At 50.4% G+C, this 19,600-nt stretch overlaps 1 protein-coding gene across 7 annotated transcripts in view; it reads left to right on the forward strand.

Annotated features, from left to right (window-relative positions):
- The window catches only part of FRMPD3 (FERM and PDZ domain containing 3), a 156,370-nt gene that overhangs the window by 97,884 nt on the left and 38,886 nt on the right, over nt 1-19,600 (forward strand). For all 7 annotated transcript variants that reach the window (XM_085008121.1, XM_085008120.1, XM_021080189.2 and 4 more), the window contains 4 exons: nt 6,502-6,606; nt 11,608-11,715; nt 15,709-15,840; nt 17,973-18,092. In XM_085008121.1, coding sequence (XP_084864247.1) covers nt 11,611-11,715; nt 15,709-15,840; nt 17,973-18,092 — 357 coding nt within the window. In that variant the 5' untranslated portion in view covers nt 6,502-6,606; nt 11,608-11,610. The remainder of the gene's footprint in view (nt 1-6,501; nt 6,607-11,607; nt 11,716-15,708; nt 15,841-17,972; nt 18,093-19,600) is intronic.

Raw genomic sequence — 19,600 nt, forward strand, 5'->3', positions numbered from 1 at the left:
TTTGGGCAGTCATAGGGATCCTCAAACCACACTGTATAGATAACCACCTCATAAGTCTATATGTATTTAAGAGTGTTCTTTAGTCTTTGAATAACAAGACTATTATTCCCTATGATTGACTGAATACTTGTTAATTTTGGTACCCTTAGGAATTTCCTTGTGGCACAATAGGTTAAGGACCCAGCACTGTCACTGCAGTGGCTTGGGCTGTTGCTGTGGCTTCGGTTTGATCCTCGGCCCAGGAACTTCTGCATGCTGCAGGGGTGGCCAAAAAAAAAAAAAAAAATCTCTCTCTATGTAAAGAAATTTGGGAGTTCCCTTCGTGGCACAGCAGAAACAAATCTGACTAGGAACCATGAGGTTGCGGGTTTGATCCCAGGCCTCGCTTAGTGGGTTAAGGATCTGGCGTTGCCACAAGCTGTAGTGTAGGTCACAGTCATAGCTCGAATCTGGCATTGCTGTGGCTGTGGTGTAGGCCAGCAGCTGCAGCTCCGATTAGACCCCTAGCCTGGGAACCTCCATATATCGCAGGTGCAACCCTAAAATGCTAAAAAAAAAAGGGAATTTGGTACCCTTAGACTTTCGTACATCATATGTCCTCAATAAATATTTTTAAATAAAGTACTAGCTTGTGACCTAGCATAGCCCTGAAAAACAAGCAGACACTCCCTTCAAATGAAACCGTAGTTTTCTGCTTCTGCAAACTAACCTGTACCAAGAGTCTCAATCCCCTCTGCTTGGAGTCACCTGCCCAGTAAAAAAGCCAAAATAACAGGAACCACTGAAGAAAAACTAGTTTTCCACAGAGCTTCTTGAGTATAGTGCTTTCACAGACCACAGGGCCCTAAACCCTATTTGCTGAATTGATGGACTAATTAACCCTCCCTGGCAATCAACTACTATATTCTGTGCCTGCTCTGTGCTTGGAGCTGGGGGGAGACATAGTAATATAAAATGTCATCTCAGGGTTCCTGTTGCGGCCCAACAGTGACGAACCTGACTAGTATCCATGAGGATGCAGTTTTGATCCCTGGCCTCGCTCAGTGGGTTAAGGATCCGGCGTTGCCGTGAGCTGTGGGGTAAGTTGCAGACGCGGCTTGGATCCCGAGTTGCTGTGGCTGTGGTATAGGCTGGCAGCTGTAGCTCCTATTTGACCCCTTGTCTGGGAACTTCATATGCCGCAGGTGTGGCCCTAAAAAGGCAAATGATAATAAAATAAAATGTCATCTCTCCTACAACCAGGGAGGAGGATGCTGGAGCTCGGGAAGAATTCAGGACCGAGGTAGAATCTGAGCTGGGTTTTAGAGATGGCCTTTAGCTGAGCAAAAGGGACACTGGGACATCCTGAAGGGTGAGGATCATGAAGAGAGCACGAGCTGGGCACAGAAGTTGGAAGAAGACTGTGTGTCCAGGGAGCTGTACGCAGAACTACCCAACTAGGCAATAGATGGCGAGGGAGGGTTCTGTGTGGTTTGTGGGGGGCCTGGGGAGCTGGAGAGAGGACGTGGTCCCCTCTAGGCAGTCCTGAGTGTGGGAAGGAAGGCCCCCTGGGTCCCTTATCCGTGGGCCCACGAAGCCAAGATGGCCCTCCATTTTCCCAGGCTCCCACCGTGGTTGCTATGGGAATTGCTTATAAGTAGGCTCAGGTGTCAAAGAAAATGAGCCAGCGGGAAGGAAAATCAGGAGGCTGTCAAAGCTTCAGGGACCCGAGCTCCATCTTTTCAAAATCCTTGCACACTTGTCAAAGTAGGGCCCTATCATACACGAAGACATTGGGCCCCATACCTGTCTTTAGCCAGCATGCACGTGAGCACAACCCTGAAACCTGTACTAATAGAGCCACCAAATTAAAAAATGGTCAGAGAATTGGCAGTTGCTGAATTCAGTCCTAAGGGATGAAGGCAGGTTCCTCGCTTCTATTGCTTATTCCACTGAGCTGCTGGCTTCATATTTACTTCAAGGGACTTGCAGTGGCCCCAGAGGTACTTAGCAATTCTGGTCCCGTGTTTCAAGCCCAAATTCATTTTAGCCAGAAAGGGTGCCTATTGCGAAATGAGCCTCCCAGCTGCTTGGAGGAAAAATGGGGTCAGTGAAGGGCTCAGATGTCCCCGCTTTAATCTATGCCTAGTCGGTTAGGACATTTTCAACAGTATAGACTCCTGGGCCCTACCTTCTCTTGCAGTCTGGTGTGGACCTCGAAATCTGTGTTTTAATGAGCATTTCCCAATGATTCTTATCAGGGAAGTTTTAGGAACACTGGATGAGTGCATGCCAGAGTCAGTGCCTGAGTCTTCCCTTCTTCTGTAAAGGGCCATATAGTAAATATTTTAGGCTTTGTAGGCCATACGTGGTAGCTCACTAACGGCCATGGGCAATGCATAAATGAAGAGAATGGCTCTGTTCCAACAAAGCTTTATTTGCAAAAATAAATGGGCAGGCGCTGGCCCACACAGGTGCCCGGTCTATTGGCTCCTGAAGTATGTTCGTGACTCCTTCCTGACACCGTGTTCGAATGTTGACCAGGGCCTTCCCAATTCTCCATAGTTTAATTCAAGGGAATAACTCTAGTATCAAGAACGCCAGGCCCCTGGGAGTTCCCGTTGTGGCTCAGCAGTTAATGAACCCGACTAGGATCCATGAGGATGCAGGTTCGATCCCTGGCCTCGCTCAGTGGGTTAAGGATCTGACGTTGCTGTGAGCTGTGGTGTAGGTGGCAGATGTGGCTCGGGTCCTGAGTTGCTGTGGCTGTGGCTGTGGTGTAGGCTGGCACCTGCAGCTCTGATTCGACCCCTAGCCTGGGAACTTCCATATGCCACAGGTGCAGCCCTAAAAAACAAACAAAAAAATTTTGAAATTTTAAAAATCAAAAAAAGAACTTCAGGCCCCATAGTTGCTCTTCGAAGATGCTATAGGACAGGGCAACCTTTGAGAGCCCCTCACGTCACGCTGCAAGGCATTTGTCACCTGTGTGGAAACATAAGGCTAGATGTGACTCCGTGACATGTAGCAGAGACCAGCTGGCAATGAGTGAGTCACAGTCAGTGATCGAGGCTGAAGACTGAGAATAGGCTCGAGTCTTAGAAACCAACAGGACAAGGGTCAGTGAGGAATGAGGCACAAACAAGCTGAAAATAGCTGTACAAGAGACACTGGAAATGACTATAATCCTTGAAAATACTGGCAATTCCACTTTATCTTTTCTGACTTTGCTGCTATAAATATCTGACTTTTTTTTTTTTTTTTTGGTAGTGGCATCTTTAGGAGAGGATCTAATCGTAGACTTTTGGTAGGGATAGCAAGGAGGCTGGCCTCTCTCCGTAGGTGAATACATAAAAAAATACCAGTTCAGATTCTTCATATGTTCAAACCCATTCAATAGGACCAAGGTAAAACCAGACCAGGGGACCAAAGACCAGGAATGGACTTCCAGCTTCAGTCTGCTCTGCATGATGATGGCCGATCCAAGACTCGGAAAATCAGGGTGCTGGTTTTGGCTCCACTGCCTAATTATTTTGATGCTTTGAGTAAACTATATCCCCTTCCCCAGCCTCCATTTCCCATGTGGAAATGAAGGGTGGACTCCCTGGCCCATTCAGGTCTCTAGAGATCCCTCTTTCTACATCGTGCATGGGGACACTGGGTGACAGATGATCACAGAGAAAACAGGGTGGCTGTCAGGTAGAACAACGATTTCACCTACCTTGTGCCTGGCACCTCTGGCAGAAATTCGTGCAACACACAAAGGCATTTCTCCCATGAGCAATCAATACTGTGAGCACTTTCTGCAACGATCTCCAGCCCTGGATTGTGCTCTATTGGGTGCTGCCGACCAATTGTCCTTGTGGCTCAGGATGAGAAGTCTAAGGTTCCCTTAGCACAGGGGTTCCCAATCTCTTAGCTGCATTTCGAAATCATGGGAAACTTAAGAAGATACCAAGGAGTTCTCGTGGTAGCGCAGTGGTTAACGAATCCGACTAGGAACCATGAGGTTGCGGGTTCGATCCCTGGCCTTGCTCAGTAGGTTGAGGATCTGGCGTTGCCATGAGCTGTCGTGTAGGTTGCAGACGCAGCTTGGATCCCGAGTTGCTGTGGCTGTGGCATAGGCCGGCAGCTACAACTCCAATTAGACCCCTAGCCTGGGAACCTCCACATGCTGCAGGAAAGCGGCCCTAGAAAAGACAAAAAAAAAAAAAAATACCAATACCTGAGCCCCATCCCCAGGAATGTGATGTCATCAGTCTGGATGGGGGCGGGGGTGGTGGTGGTGGTTTAAACTCCTCCCTCTGGTGTTTCTGTCACTTAGCCAGGACTGAGACCCACTGCCTGAGGTTCTGCCGGACTCGGGTTGAACAGGTGGCTTTCTGCAATTTGCCCTCTCTGGGGAAATGAGATTGCTGGCTTCAGAAGGGAACACAGCTGGGACCAGAGCCCAAGAGCTGATGAGGATGTTTGTTTCTTGTGTGTCTTTATCTTAGGGTCCTGCCCTCCTGTGGCTGCTCTGGTAAAGGAAACTCAACTGTGGCTTTAATGGCAGAAAATAGCTTAAGTTATTGCCTTCCCAGCTGGCAGGGACCCTTCAGGGCCTTAATCCAAGGAATGCTTGATTGTAGGGCTCGCAGGCTCCATGGCAAGGCTGGCAGGGGAGGTGGTTTGGAAGAGCCGCAAACCTGGCTGATTCCCCCACGAAGTCTTCCTTGTCTCAGTAAATGGCATCTCCATTCTTCTCTTTGACTCCTGTCTTGCTCACTTCCCACAATCAACATAGCGTCTTGGTTCTAACTTCAGAATCTATCCAGAATCCACTCACTTGCCATCCTGCCGGTTCCCATGATAACCATTTCAGCCCAAGCCTCCATCACATATGAACTATATTCCAACAGTAGACTCCAACCTGGTCTCCCTCCTCTGGCCACCGCCCTCCGGCATGATTTTCCACCCAGCAGCCACAGGCATCCTTTCAAAAATGCAAGTCAGACCCTGTCTGCCCAAAACCCTCCAAGTGAAGCAGAATCCGAAGGTCTTGCCATGGCTCACAAGGTCCTCCATGACCCAGCCTCCAGCTGCCTCTCTGAGCACTACCTCTCTGGCTCCATCATTCTGCTCCAGCCACACTGGGCACCCTGGCTCTTTCTCAGGTGCCCAGTCCTCCTCCCACCTCAAAGACTTTATTGTTCTTTCCACCTGGAAGTCTTTCTGCGGGTATCCTCGTGGCTGTCGCTCGCTCACTTCCTTCAGGCTTCTTAAATGTCACCTCCTTGACAAGTTCTTCCCTGACCAGCCTGTCTAAAATAACACCACCCATCACTACCACCCATCACTGCCTGTCTCTGCTGTGATGCCTTATTCTGCTCAACTTGTCCTCCCAGTCCTTACTTGTTCCCTAAGAGGAATTTCTGGTCTGTCTGTCCTTGATTGTGTGGACACTCCTGGAGGGAGCTTTGTCCCTCTTGTTCACTGCTGGGTCCCTCATCACCTAGAACGGTGCCTGGTGCAGAGTGGACCCTCCCTAAATTTGCCACATGAAAGAATACATGCATTTCCTCGAATCCATGGCACACTCAGGAAGGACTGAGTTTCCAGCATTTGCTAGCCATGTGTCCTGCTGAAGTCGTAGGCGTTTTCAAGAACTAGAGAGACTGGCATTCCCCGCTGTGGTGCAGCGGAAACGAATGTGACTAGTATCCATGAGGATGAGGGTTTGATCCCTGGCCTCGCTCAGTGGGTTAGGGATCCAGCATGGCCATGAGCTGTGGTGGAGGTCGCAGACGAGGCTCAGGTCCTGCATGGCTGTGGCTGTGGCGTAGGCCGGCAGCTGTAGCTCCGATTCAACTCCTAGCCTGGAAACTTCCGTATGCCGAAGGTGCGGTCCTAAAAAAAATAGAGGAAGTAGAGAGACTAGCTGATTCTGTGGGATAGAATCGGATGACCCAAAGTAGCAAGAGAACCCAGAAGACCTGGGTAAAATCCCCAAGGTCTCTATTTTCAAATAGTGCAGGAATTGTGGGTAAATCCTTTTGGGGTGCCAGGCCTCCTTCTTCATCAAAAATACTATTTTCTATGAGCCTCCTTCCTAGAGGCAGGGCATATTTCGAAATGAATAAGATCATTTCTATAAATCCTTTGAGATGTTCATATTCCGATGTGAAAAAAAAACCCACCATTTAGGTATAGCTCACATTAAGGAAACCAAATATATAAACCTTCAGTGTATGTTATTACCAAGAATTTTTGCAAACTCCCCTAGGCCTAGAGCATTAATAATGGGATTCAATTTAACCAAATTCGATTCATGCCCCAGCTTATTCAGAACATACCAATCATCTCAGAAAGCACTTAGAACATTGCCTTGCACCTAGCAGGGAATCAATACTGATTTATTGACTTATTGATGAGCAAGGCAAAGGGTATCCATACTGAGACATCTTACTTACTGAGACATGTGGCAACGGTCAGGGTTGTCCCAGGGATCGGGAACTTACTGGCGCTCTGCTCTTTTTCCAGTCCCCCAAATCTGCCTTCATCAGTGCTGCGAAGAAGGCCAAGCTGAGATCCAATCCTGTGAAGGTCCGATTTTCCGAGCAGGTGGCGGTTGGAGAAACACATGCAGTAAGTGCGGCTTCACCCTCCTCGCCTCGGTCCTTGGCCAGAGTCAGCCTAGCCATCGAGCTCGGGGTCAGTTGCCCATCTGCTTCATCTGACAGCATCACAAAGGAGTTGGAGGGGTGACCTTGACGCTCCAGGGAGGGTGGGTTAGCGAGTGAGGGGGGTGTGGTATCCAGCGAAGCCCTGGGCATTGTGTGGAGAAGGAAAATGTATCAATTTCACTCAGAATCCTCATGGTGCTCGGAGAAAGTTCCGTGTCTTTCACAGTAGCTTATGCTTAGAACAGGTGCTTCCTAAACATCTTTTGGCTCCTTGATAGAAACAGGAAGGAGGTAGCAGTTTTCTGAAGATCTGGTGACACTGAGCACTCTTCACAAAAAAAAAAGTAGAGGAGTTCCCGTCGTGGCGCAGTGGTTAACAAATCCGACTAGGAACCATGAGGTTGCGGGTTCGGTCCCTGCCCTTGCTCAGTGGGTTAACGATCCGGCGTTGCCGTGAGCTGTAGTGTAGGTTGCAGACGCGGCTCGGATCCTGTATTGCTGTGGCTCTGGCGTAGGCCGGTGGCTACAGCTCCGATTCAACCCCTAGCCTGGGAACCTCCATATGCCGCAGGAGCGGCCCAAGAAATAGCAAAAAGACAAAAAAAAAAAAAAAAAAGTAGAGAGACTAGCTGATTCTGTGGGATAGAATCGGATGACCCAAAGTAGCAAGAGAGCCCAGAACTAGGACGCCAGGACACCTGGGTAAAATCCCTAAGGTCTCTATTCTCAAATAGTGCAGGAATTGTGGGTAAATCCTTTTGGGGTGCCAGGCTTCCTTCTCCATCAAAAATACTATTTTCTATAAGCCTCCTTCCTAGGGGGAGGATCGTGCAACTCCACGTCTTGAGCAAAGACGACTGTGCAAAGGAGAGCAAAGCAGTCTGAGGGAAATGATACAGACTCACTGAGTCACAGAGCTTTGAGTAACTTCTGGGAACCTGCTGCGGTTCCCTGAACTATAAGGAATGCAGAATAAATACCTGTTCCCTGCCTCTGGGTACCTCTCAGTGATGTTGGGAGGACAAGTGGTTCAGATTGAGATGGTATAGAATCCACCTCAGCGAGGTATGGTTTTAGGTGGCAGGGGATGCTTGACAGCTCAGGCCACGTGGCAGCCAATCTGGGGGGGGGGCATTGATCATGGCCAGCCCCCCGGTCTTTCTCACTGCTTTGTGGGGCTAACATGAACTGAGCTGTGTGCCCCAGATAAGCAAATGAGAAGAGATGGCTGGAGAGCAGGGAGATGTGTATTAAGCGGCCATGGATGATAACTGAGTCCCCCTAGGAATCCGCAGAAGCTGGCGATGCCCTGGGGGGGGGGTGTGTGTGAGGGCAGGCTAGCCGGAGCTATCAGGCACTGGCATGCTTTTGCAGGCATTTCTGTACTGAGGCACAGCTGAGAAAAGCTAGGAGGCCCAGCCTGAGTGGGGAAATCAGGGGAGTATCAGACACCTCTCTAGGTCTTTAAGGCAGAGCCACTCAGAAGGGAAGGACAGAAGTTCCATTGTGGCTCGGTGGTAACGAACCCGACTAGTATCCATGAGGACGCGGGTTCAATCCCTGACCTCGCTCAGTGGGTTAAGGATCCGGCGTTGCCATGAGCTGTGGTGTAGGTCACAGACACAGCTCGGATCTGGCGTTGCTGTGGCTGTGATATAGGCTGGCAGCTGTAGCTCCGATTGGACCCCTAGCCTGGGAACCTCCATATGCCTCGGGTGAGGCCCTAAAAAAGACCGAAGGCGGTGGCGGGGGCGGTGGGGGGGGAGATGGACAGAGAACACAGCTGTCTTCCATCTCCATTTCCCTGACTCTCCTCCCCAATCTCCTCTTTCCATGCTCGAGGAAGCCAAAGAGACAACTGGGCCCTGCTGGCCGAGCTGTTGGAATAACTGGTGGCTGGGCTCCATGTCAGCCCCAGCAAGAGGTTGACGAGAAGCCAGGGCCGGTGAACAGAGAGAAAAGGGAAGAGTGTGGTCCTTTTGGATCAGGGTAAAGCTGACTCCGACTCTGAGGTCCTGGTCACTAAGGGGACATTTGGGTTCCGAGCCCTGCAACACCCAGAGGAAATGAGACTTGAATTTGGAAAGTGCGGACAGGTGCAGCCTGTCCCAGCTCAGCATCAGAGTAACCCACCAAGGCCAGGCCACCAGTGAAGAACCCCTCCCCTCCTCTCCCCCCCTTTTCTCCCCTCTCTGCAGCTCCCTGGCACTCTTCCCTCCTCTCCCCTTCTTCTACACGACTCCCCTGTCCGCGTCCCCTCCAGCCGCAGGCAGAAGCAAGCCCTCCCTCCAGACCAAGCTGAACATGAACGCCCCAGAGGGGCTAGAACCCACCCAGGGTTACTCTGTCGCTTCTGGACAGGCCACCAGGTGTGGTGGGAGGCTCTTGTCTGGGAGGGAAGCATCCACCTTCCCTGTGCTCAGGAAATGACCTGATGTCCCAATGCCGCCACCACCATCACGACCGTCGCCACTGGGGACCAGAGCAGACTCACCACTGGGCCGGACCTGGGGGAGGCCAGGCCCAGGTGACTCTGGGCTGCCCTATCATCCATTTCTCTTCATGTTCCAGGGCTTTATTAAGCAGCCAGAGCAAAAAATAAATCCTGTGGGCGTTCCTTGCCAACTCTATTTTTAAGCAAAATCAATTAAGTAATTATCTGAGTCCAACCCAGCGTGCTAAATAAAACCAGCCACCGCTGAGCGTCATCAGTCTGGGAATCCGGGGCCTCTGGGCTTGGCGGGAGCGAGGCGTCTCGGGATCAGGGAGAGAACTGGGGAGTCACTTTTCGAACTTTAGATCCCATCACCCCCCACCCCCCGGCACTGTGGCTTGACTCCATGCGGAAATGCCCTGATGTCACAATAGCACACCCCCGCCCCCACCATACCCCGACCCAGGAGGACTTGTTTGTTTGTGGTTTCATACTTTGTCCCCAGATCTGGACTGTTCTCTTCTGGCCTCTCTCGTGGGCCAAACCTGCCAACTCCTTTAAAATCAAAATCCAGTTCATTGACAATTACTATTGTGGCTCCGCAGAAACGAACCCAGCTAGTATCCATGAGGATGCGGGTTTGATCCCTGGCTTCGCTCGGTGGGTTAAGGATCCAGTGTCACCGTGAACTGTAGTATAGGTCGCAAGTGCAGCTCAGATCAGGTGTGGCTGTGGCTGTGGCACAGGCCAGCAGCTCCAGCTCCGATTCCACCCCTAGCCTGGGAACTTCCATATGCCGTGGGTGCGGCCCTAAAAAGACAAAAAAAGAAAAAAATCCAATTCATCCAGGAAACCTTGACTATCTTATAGCCATTGGTCTGTTCTGCTTTTATTGTTGTTCTCCAGTGGATTTGTGTGTGTGCATGCAATGCATAACTCCAACAAGAATGTAAGGCTAGACTCCGGTCCTCTGCTTTTGCCGTAGTCCCCATGGGGCTTGGCATGATGCTGGGTACATAGCAGAGGCTCAGTGAATTCAGGAATCTGGCCGTCTTCTGCAGCTTTTCAGTTCCTATGTAACTGCTGATGTTGGCCCGAGGAAATGGTCGGATTCTCCTAATGAGTCTAATCATTCCAGTAAGCACATATTAAGCAGCGACTGTTCATATATTCAGCAGCCATTTATTGAGCACCAACTGTGTGCTGGGAACTCTGCCCAATGTCGAGACTACAAAGATTGAATAGGACATGGTTGTGGTATTCCAGATTCTCTGTTTGATTGTGAAAGGCAAACATTCTTCGAAAATATAAAAGCACTTAAGAGAGGTGTGTGTAAGTTGCTATGGGAACAAGTGTGAACACCAGGTCCAAGTACCTGATGATATTGGCCAGGCGTTACAGAATTCATATGTGATCTGGGTTCTGGAGGATGAGTAGGAGTTTGCCAAGGAGCAAAAGAGGAAGGCAGAGGGAGCCGTCTTTATTTAGTAAATACTTATTGACAACCTAACATGGGCCACTCTATAAATACAGAAACACCTGGGCCAGAAAAGCAGTTGTTAAGGAATTATCAGGGGTTCAAAAATGGACTTTGCCAGTGATGCTCAATCAGGGTCAGTACCGCCCACTCTCAGAGAGCTTTGGGAAATGCCTGAGGGTGTTTGGGGTCATCCCAACTATTTGGCATGCTCTTGGCATTTAGTGTCTCAGTTAGAGATGCTCAGTGTCCTACAGGGTGTGAGGCAGTCCTTGCATGATGAGTTGTTAGAGGTATGGAGGCATGAAAGAGCAGTGTGGGAGTTCCCGCTGTGGTGCGGTGGGTTAATGATCCGGAATTGTCTTATGTGGCGGCGCAGGTTCCATCCCCAGCCCAGCTCAGTGGGTTAAGGATCCAGCGTTGCCACAGCTGTGGTGAAGGGCAACGCAGTGGCTTGGATTCGATCCCTGGCCCAGAAACGTCCATATGCCAAGGGTGTGGCTGAAACGGGGGAAAAAAGAGAGGGTGGTGTGGGTACCTCCAAGACTCTGGAGAAGTAGGCAGGAGCCCGGTCAGAGAGGACCTAGGGGACCAGTTAGGAGGGAGAATGGCAGAGCAAAGGCCTGATGTGGAAGCAATCTCAATGTGCGAAGGGCCCAGTGGAAAGGAAAGCGGCCGTGGATGATAGGAGGTGAGAGCAGGTGAGTGAGGCGGGCCGCTAAGGCCTTCCATCAGCCCTCTGTGTTTGGTGGTCCCTGCAGGCCAAGCCCCACTCTGATCTGTGGAGCTTTGAGCCGCAGTGGACTCCACGTGTGCTGTGACATTGAATGAAGGGGGAGCTTTTGCTATGGCCCCGTGTCTTCTTGGAGGATTTGTTTCTGGTCTCCACGTAACGTTATCATTGATCAATTGCTCCCTCTGTCTGTCTGTCCCTCCCTGCCTCTGGCTCCCTGTCCCCTTTTCTCTTTTCTCCTCCTTTCCTCGCCCCTCCTCTGGCTTCCCTCCTCCTTCTGTGTGAGCCCCTCTCCTGTCCTTTCCCTGCCTGTTCACAGAAAATGATGAAGAAAGAAGCTCTTCTCCTCATCCCCAACGTCCTGAAGGTTTTCTTAGAAAACGGGCAGATCAAGTCGTTCACATTTGATGGCCGGACCACTGTTAAGGTACGCAGAGTCCCCTCTCCCGGGTCAGCTTTGTCCTCTCCAAGCGCGCACAGCTGCTGAGCCCCGGGGTCCTCTGAGTCTACCCAGAGCCACTCGCTGCCAGAGCAAGGTGGCCTTGGCCTTTGAGCTCCTGCTGCTGGGAGCACCAGGTTGAAAAAGCATACACTCCGCAGTGACTGTGCTGGGGGACGGTTGTGTGCCCAGCTGGGTGTAGGACTGAAAAGGTGTGTGCGTGTGTATATGTGTGTGTGTGTGTGTGTGTGTGTGTGTGTGTGCGCACGCGCGTGCACCTGTGCGCACGCATCTGCTTCCGAACTGCTCTGTGTTGCTGTTGCCCTGCATCCTTCAGATTCGGCGGAGCTAAAGACTGTGACGATCATTAAACCATTTATAAAGCCAAAGTGATGTGTATTGATACAATAACACCTACGCAAGTGTACACACAGAAATCAACAAACCATCTCTCGGGAGATTAGCTTATCCATGCCTTGCTTTTAAAATAACAACCAGATTTTAAGCACTGAACCAAGATTTGAAAAGTCCACCAACAACAGTCCCTTTGGCGATTCCTTTCACAGGAAGAGCAATTACTGAGCTCCGATTCTTAACGGCTCAGCCAGTAGTTACTCCCCTGAGGAGGAGGGGCGATGGTACTATTAACCTCCAGGTTCGAGTCAGCTCTGGAACAGAAATATCAGCTCCTGCTTCTCCTGGATTCTCTCCAAAGAGAGAATACCAGAGTTCCCGTTGTGGCTCAGTGGGTTAAGAACCTGACGTAGTCTTCTTGGAAATCCTGTGAAATTAGGTTGTTATGATCATTATACAACTACAGATGTGATAAATTCATTTGAGTAATAAAAAAAATGAAAAAATAAATTTAAAAAAACTGCAAAAAAAAAGAACCTGACATAGTCTTCTTGAGGATGCGGGTTCAATCCCTGGCCTCGCTCAGTGGGTTAAGGATCCGGCATTGCCTCAAGCTGTGGCGTGGGTGCAGATGTGGCTCAGATCCGCTGTTGCCATGGCTGTGGTGTAGACCTACACCTGCGGCTCCGATTCGACCCCTAGCCTGGGAACCTCCATATGTGGCAGGTGCCGCATTAAAAAAAAAGAGAGAGGGAGAGAATACCATCCCCCAAATGAATGTTTCCATGCTATTAATGCTGCCCAGACTGCTGGGAAGTTACAGCGCCTGCCCAGAAAACCCACCTTGACCCACAGGTGTCCTGCTGGTACCCCTGCTGGGACCAGAACAACCCTATAAAGATAGAAAGCCCTGGGCCAGGAAGCTTTCCCTAAGAGATCTTATCAGGTGCCCAGAATTGGCCTTGCCAGCTGTTCTCAGCCAGGGTCAGCCCTGCCCCCTCCGAGTGTGGTTTTGGGGAATGTGTGAGGGTATTTGGGGTCATCCCTGTAGTCTGGCATTTAGTGTCTCCGGATCAGAAATGCTAACTGTCCTGCAAGGAGTGGGACAATCCCTGAATGATGAAGAACTGTCCTGTCCCAAGTGTCAGTAGCGCCCAAGTTGCGAATCCCTGGGCCATGTTGATTGAACCAAGGCCTTGGGCTTGAGTGGGGCCCCCAGGTGACCTGGGACAAAAACATAGTCCTGAGGTTGCCCCAGGATGGTGTCTTGCCTATGGAAGGCTTCCGTCTGTGGGAGAGACATTGGAACTGGGCCCCCCGGGGGTGTCCAAGTGTCCCTCCTCCAGATGTGGGTGTCAGAATCCTCCTTGTTTTTTCTTTTCTTCTTCTTCTTCTGTATCCGTGGTGTGCAGAAGTTTCCGGGCCAGGGATCGAATCCACACCACAGCAGCGACCCAAGCCACAGCAGTGACACTGCCAGGTCCTTAACCTGCTAGGCCACCAGGGAACTCCCAGAATCCCCCTTGGTGTTAATTGATGGGCCGCTCTGTCCACCGTAGCTCTGTCTCCACACCGGTGCATTTACTCCTCCCAGTTCACAGCATCTCCTCCACTGGGGCCTGCAGGTACCCTGCCATCCAGGACAGCACTGTCCCCTGGCTTGTGATCTTACACGTAACTTGCAGGGAGGGTGCACTGGCTGTTCATTGGAACTTGGACAGGCTGCCAAGCCACTTGTCCCAGAGAGGTACCTGGGTGAATCGACAGCCTGGCACGGGGGCTGTTACACTTGTAACACCAGTTGGCAATCACCAGCTTGGCTATCCACAGTCCCAACACAGCCGAACTGCAAAAAAAAAAAAACACCTCATTTGTCGCTGCCAGAACTCCAACAACACTGGCGCCTCTGTGACTACTTGGATAAAGAGATGCTCTCAAGTACCCACCAATTGCCAGCCTAACATTTGAATAGCTAAAGGGCTGTCGATGTTCACTGAGGGGCTTGTTTGGCAACTCTGGCTGGAAAGCAGCTTCGCATTCCCAAGCCTGCTTCTTGCCGGCCTTTGGGGGGGTGGGGGGTGGGGCTGAGTGATGCCAACTCTACCAACGGACCCGCTGGAGGCTGGTGTATGCCGAAGTCACAGCAAATAGATGGCAGAAGTCTCAAAAGTGGCATGTGGACAGCCCCCATGGGTAGGTTTCCAGACACCCTAATATTCAAAGGAGGGCAGCAGAGCAGACGGAGCACAGAGGTAATCAGATTCGTGACTGTACATGAAACACGTGACATGGTTCCTCCGCCCAGACACATTTTTCAAGTTGTTAAATTGATCGTCTCGAAAAGCCAGCTACCGAGTTCCCATCATGGCTCAGCAGAAACGAATCTGACTAGGATCCATGAGGACACAGGTTCAATCCCTGGCTTTGCTCAGTGAGTTAAGGATCTGGCATTGCCATGAGCTGTCGTGTAGGTTGCAGACGCGGCTCGGATCCCGAGTTGCTGCGGTTGTGGTGTAGGCCGGGAGCTATAGCTCCAATTCGACCCCTAGCCTGGGATCCTCCATATGCTGCGGGTTCGGCACTTAAAAAAAAAAAAATGCCAGCTACACTCAGCAGTGAACATGATTGCCAGTAACTCCAGTCACTTGATTTAGATGATGAATCCCAAAGTTGTCTGCTTTTTAATCATGTAATTATGGCTTTGGCTTTTGTTAATTCCTATGGAAAGAGTTGCTGGACAAACCAGAGTGAACATTCTGACTTCTGTGAGAAGGTGAGGGCAGAGCCAGCACAGTGCCTGGCACTTAGTACGCACACAGGAGATAAATGTGTTGAATGGAAGGAAAGAGGTGGGGAGGGACATAACCTTATTATTATTATTTTTTTTTTTTTGGCCGCCCTGCGGCATATGGAGCTCCCGGGCCAGGGATCAGATCTGAGCTGTAGTTGCGACCTAAACCGCAGCTGCAGCTGTGACCTAAACTGAAGCTTCAGCAATGCCAGATCCTTAACCCACTGTGCCAGGCCAGGGATTAAACCTGTGTCCCAGCACCCCCAAGACACTGGTGACCCCGTTGTGCCACAGCGGGAATGCCAATGACCTTCTTTTGGTCTGTGCCCAGCCAGCCCAAGTTCAGAAACCTCATCTCCAACCCCCTGCAACTTTGGTGTTCCCCAGGCCTCAACAGCACTTGTGGGTCACTCTCCTCTGCCTAGCCCACTTCCCCAGCCTCAGTTTTCTCCCCAGGACTATCTTTCTTTCTTTTTTTTTTCTTTTGTCTTTTTAGGGCCACGCCCTCAACACATGGAAGTTCCCAGGCTAGGGGTCGAATTGGAGCTGTAGCTGCCAGCTTATACCACAGCCACAGCAACTCTGGATCCAAGCCACATCTGCGACCTACACCACACCTCACGGCAACACCGTATCCTTAACCCACTGATAGAGGCCAGGGATCAAACCTGCATCCTTATGGATACTAGTTGGGCTCATTACCACTGAGCCACGATGGGAACTTCTTTTTTTTTTTTAATCTTTCTTGATGTTCAGTTGCCCTCCCCTATCTTGGGGACTTGGGTATCTTAAAGCTGGAATAGATCGCTCTCTCAAAGTTCTTCTATCTTCCATAGGATGTGATGGTGACATTACAGGACCGGCTTTCCCTGAGGTACATTGAGCACTTTGCTCTTGTCCTTGAGTACGCTGGACCAGAACAGAACCACAAGTTCCTGCTTCTCCAGGACAAGCAGCCCCTGGCTTATGTAAGTAACTCCTTTGTCCTGGCTCGATAGCTTTGCAGGTGGCCTCTAGTAGACCACCAGGTACTCTCTTTCTGGACAATTTATTATATTGGGTTGAGCCAGCTCCTAAAAGTCACAGTTCTCAATCGAGGTCTGTACAGCCCACCTGCAGAGGCCTTTTAAGAATGTCCCTTACGGGAGTTCCCATCGTGGCGCAGTGGTTAACGAATCCAGCTAGGAACCATGAGGTTGCGGGTTCGATCCCTGCCCTTGCTCAGTGGGTTAAGGATCCGGCGTTGCTGTGAGGTGTGGTGTAGGTCACAGATGTGGCTCAGATGCCACATTGCTGTGGCTCTGGCGTAGGCCGGCAGCAATAGCTCTGATTAGACCCCTAGCCTGGGAACTCCATATGCCACAGGAACAGCCCTCGAAAAGGCAAAAAGACAAAAAGACAACAAAAGACAACAAAAAATGTCCCTTATGACCCAAAGAAGGCATGAAGGTGATAAGTCATAGCGGTCACTAGTGGAGAAAGCCTGGGGTGGTGATTCACTGCTAGACTTTTTCCGCCTCCGAGAGGAAACTTGACCTTCAGGTGATGGCTGTAATACAGAAGGGTCAGCGAGTGGAGTCTAGCAAGACCCCTGAGGCTAGGACATGTGTGGGCTGGGAATGGGGTGAGTCATGCCAAGAATGGACAGCAGGTCACCCATGTCAACTTGCAAGGCAGAGCAGGAGAAAGTGTCTTAACTTCCTAGCCTTTGCCGTATGGAAACAGGCTGGGAAATCCAGGATTGCTGGATAGTGTTTCACCAATGGTGAAGCACCAAGAAGAGTAAGGGAGGCAACCAGGACCAGTCCATATTCCCAGGGAAGGAGGGAAGGAGTTGAAGAGGGACAGTTGGGAAGAAATGTCTAATGAAAGCGAAACAAAAACTGAAATCAGGGAGTTCCTGTCGCAGCTCCACGGCAACGAATCCGACTAGTAACTATGAGGATGTGGGTTTGATCCCTGGCCTCGCTCAGTGGGTTAAGGATCCGGCATTGCCGTGAGCTGTGGTGTAGGTCGCAGACATGGCTCGGATCCCGTACTGCTGTGGCTGTGGTGTAGGCCAGTGACTGTAGCTCCAATTCGACCCCTATCCTGGGAACTTCCATACACCACAGGTGCAGCCCTAAAAAAAAAAACAACAAAAGAAAAAACAAAAAAAACCCAAAACAAAAACAAAAAAAACAACAACAAAAACTAAATCAGACACACACCAAAAACATGAAAGGATTTAGGAAAGAAGAACTCTCCAAGTTTAGCTCCCAGCCCAAATGCAGTCGAGACTTCCAGGTTCCCATCTGTAAAGGAAAAGTTATGGGTGACCTGCCTGGAGGGAGGCCTATGTGCGTCCCTACCCCTCAAAAGGCCTTTTGCATCCAATTGGTCTCCTGTTCCAAATGGGATTTTAAGCATTTTTATCGCTAAAAAATCTCAAACATCCACCAAAGCAGAAGGACTCGGATAATGAAGCCTCATTACCCATCCCAGCTTCGGCAGTTGCTGGTATATTGCCAACTTGTTTCAGCCATACCTCCGAATGAGATTTTTCAGTCTTTGATTTGGTTTCCCATCAGCAACTTCCTGTGATTGAGGCTGAGCCCTTCTGCCAGGTAAAGGCATCGGCTCCACAGCAAGAAAAGTCAGAGAAGTTCCCAGGAGCCTTTTCTTCCTACCTTGTGTCTTGGGTCTTAGATTGTTGATAAAGGCTAAGTCATGAATAAGTGATTCAAAAATTCTAGTCACTTTTGGAAGTTCCTGTGTGGGGCAGCCAGTTAAGGATCCAGTATTGCCGCAGCCATGGCCCAGGTTACAGTTGCAACTCGGGTTTGATCCCTGGCCTGGGAACTTCTGCATGTGTGGGTGCAGCCAAACAAAAACAAAATCAAAAGAAAGAAAGAAAGACAATTCGAGTCCCTTTGGGTCAGAAGGACAGACCATCACTTTCCCCAAGGGCGATTAGAATTGGCCATGCCGGAAGCCAGAGCAGGAAACAGCACCCAGCTCTGCCCCAAGCCCTGCCGTCAAGCTCCCCAGCTGGCTCCCGCCATGCCAGCCATTGATCCCCACTCTCTTTTTCCTCCCGCTTCTCATCCTCGCAACTCAGGTAGTGCAGCGGACACACTATCAAGGAATGAAATGCCTCTTCCGGATAAGCTTCTTTCCCAAAGACCCCGTGGAGCTGCTACGTCGGGATCCTGCTGCTTTCGAGTACCTGTACATCCAGGTAGAGTCTGGCTTGGGGATACACAGACAGACAGACCAATGGACAAACAAGCAGGCAGGCTGTTCTGCCCTCACAGTGAAGTCGCTATGTAAGTTTTTCCAACCTACAGGGAGCTCTGAAGGCTCTTTTCCTATTCTCCTTGTAAGCCATGGTCAAGTTGGTTGGCCTGGTGACCTGAGCCAGTTGTGGCTCAAAATCCTGTCTGTTTGTCTAGACGGATCTCATCAGTTTTCAGCAGCAAATAACCCCAGTAACTCTGGCATCATGAGATTCCCCCAGTTGACTTGGGGTAACAGGAGGTCCCAGTCTCCAATCCGTAGCACCAGGAGGAGACGATTCCCAACTCAGTTCACCCGGAAACACTTGCTGAGCACTTCCTCTGGGCCAGGCCCTGTGCTAGGTGCTGGCAATCACGCTGAGCACAGAACAGTCTCAGATCGCTAGAGCTCATAGACAGATAAGTGTGCAAATAAATACAGGACAGTGTGACAGGCACTAGGAGCCTGGCAGGGTGCAATGTCAGAATGGGCACTCAGCAAGCAATTTACCAACTCTCCAACGGGCACAGTGCAGGCTACACGGACGAAGTGATATATACATACTTTTAGCCTGGAAGGATGATGGACATTTGCTGTGGGCAGAAGTGGAGTGGAGGGGGCACTTTCTTGGCAAAGGGACTGACTTGCATCTACAAAGACTTGGTGGCCCGAAATGGCGCAGCACAATGAGAGACCTGTGAGCAATGTCTTGTGGCTGGAGGGCAGAACGTGAGATGAGGAGCAGTAAGAAATGATGTGGGAGAGACAGGAAGCAGGTGGTGAAGGGCTTGGTAGATCCACCAAGCACAAGCGTTAAAATGATATAAGCCAGGAGTTCCCACTGGAGCTCAGCAGTAATGAACCTGACGAGTATCCATAAGTATGCAGGTTCGATCCCTGGCCTTGATCAGTGGGTTAAGGATCCGGCATTGCCGTGAGCTTCGGTGTATCTGCTGCAGACGCGGCTCAGATCCTATGTTGCTGGAGCTATAGGGTAGGCCAGCAGCTGCAGCTCTGATACGACCCCTAGCCTGGGAACTTCCATATGCCGTGGGTGCGGCCCTAAAAAAAAAAAAAAAAAAGACAAAAATAAATAAAATGATTTAAGCTAGGCAGTGGTTCTAAAGTGTGGTTCCCTACACCAGCAACATCAGCATCAACCGGGGAACTTAATGAGAGATGCAAATTACTGGGCCGGAGTTCAGTCCCACTGAACCCAACCTCTGGGAGTGGGGCCAGGCAATTTGTGTTTTAACAAACCTTCCAGGTGGCTTCTCATGCCCCCCCTGGTGATTGGGAACCACTGCTTTAGGGCAGTGGGTCTCAACCCTAGCCACACACTTAGAATTATCTGGGAAGCTTTGAAAACAATGTCCTGCTCCACCCAAGACCAAATAAATCAAAATCTGTGGGAGTAGGGTGCAAGCATTGTTATTTTTTTAAATTCCTCAGGTGATTCTAATGCACAGC

This window comes from Sus scrofa, chromosome X, assembly GCF_054392235.1.
Source record: "Sus scrofa isolate SSC_HxYL_T2T_F1_AM1 chromosome X, Sscrofa_HxYL_maternal_Yorkshire_Landrace_v2.0, whole genome shotgun sequence".
NCBI classification, from domain to species: Eukaryota; Metazoa; Chordata; class Mammalia; order Artiodactyla; family Suidae; genus Sus; species Sus scrofa.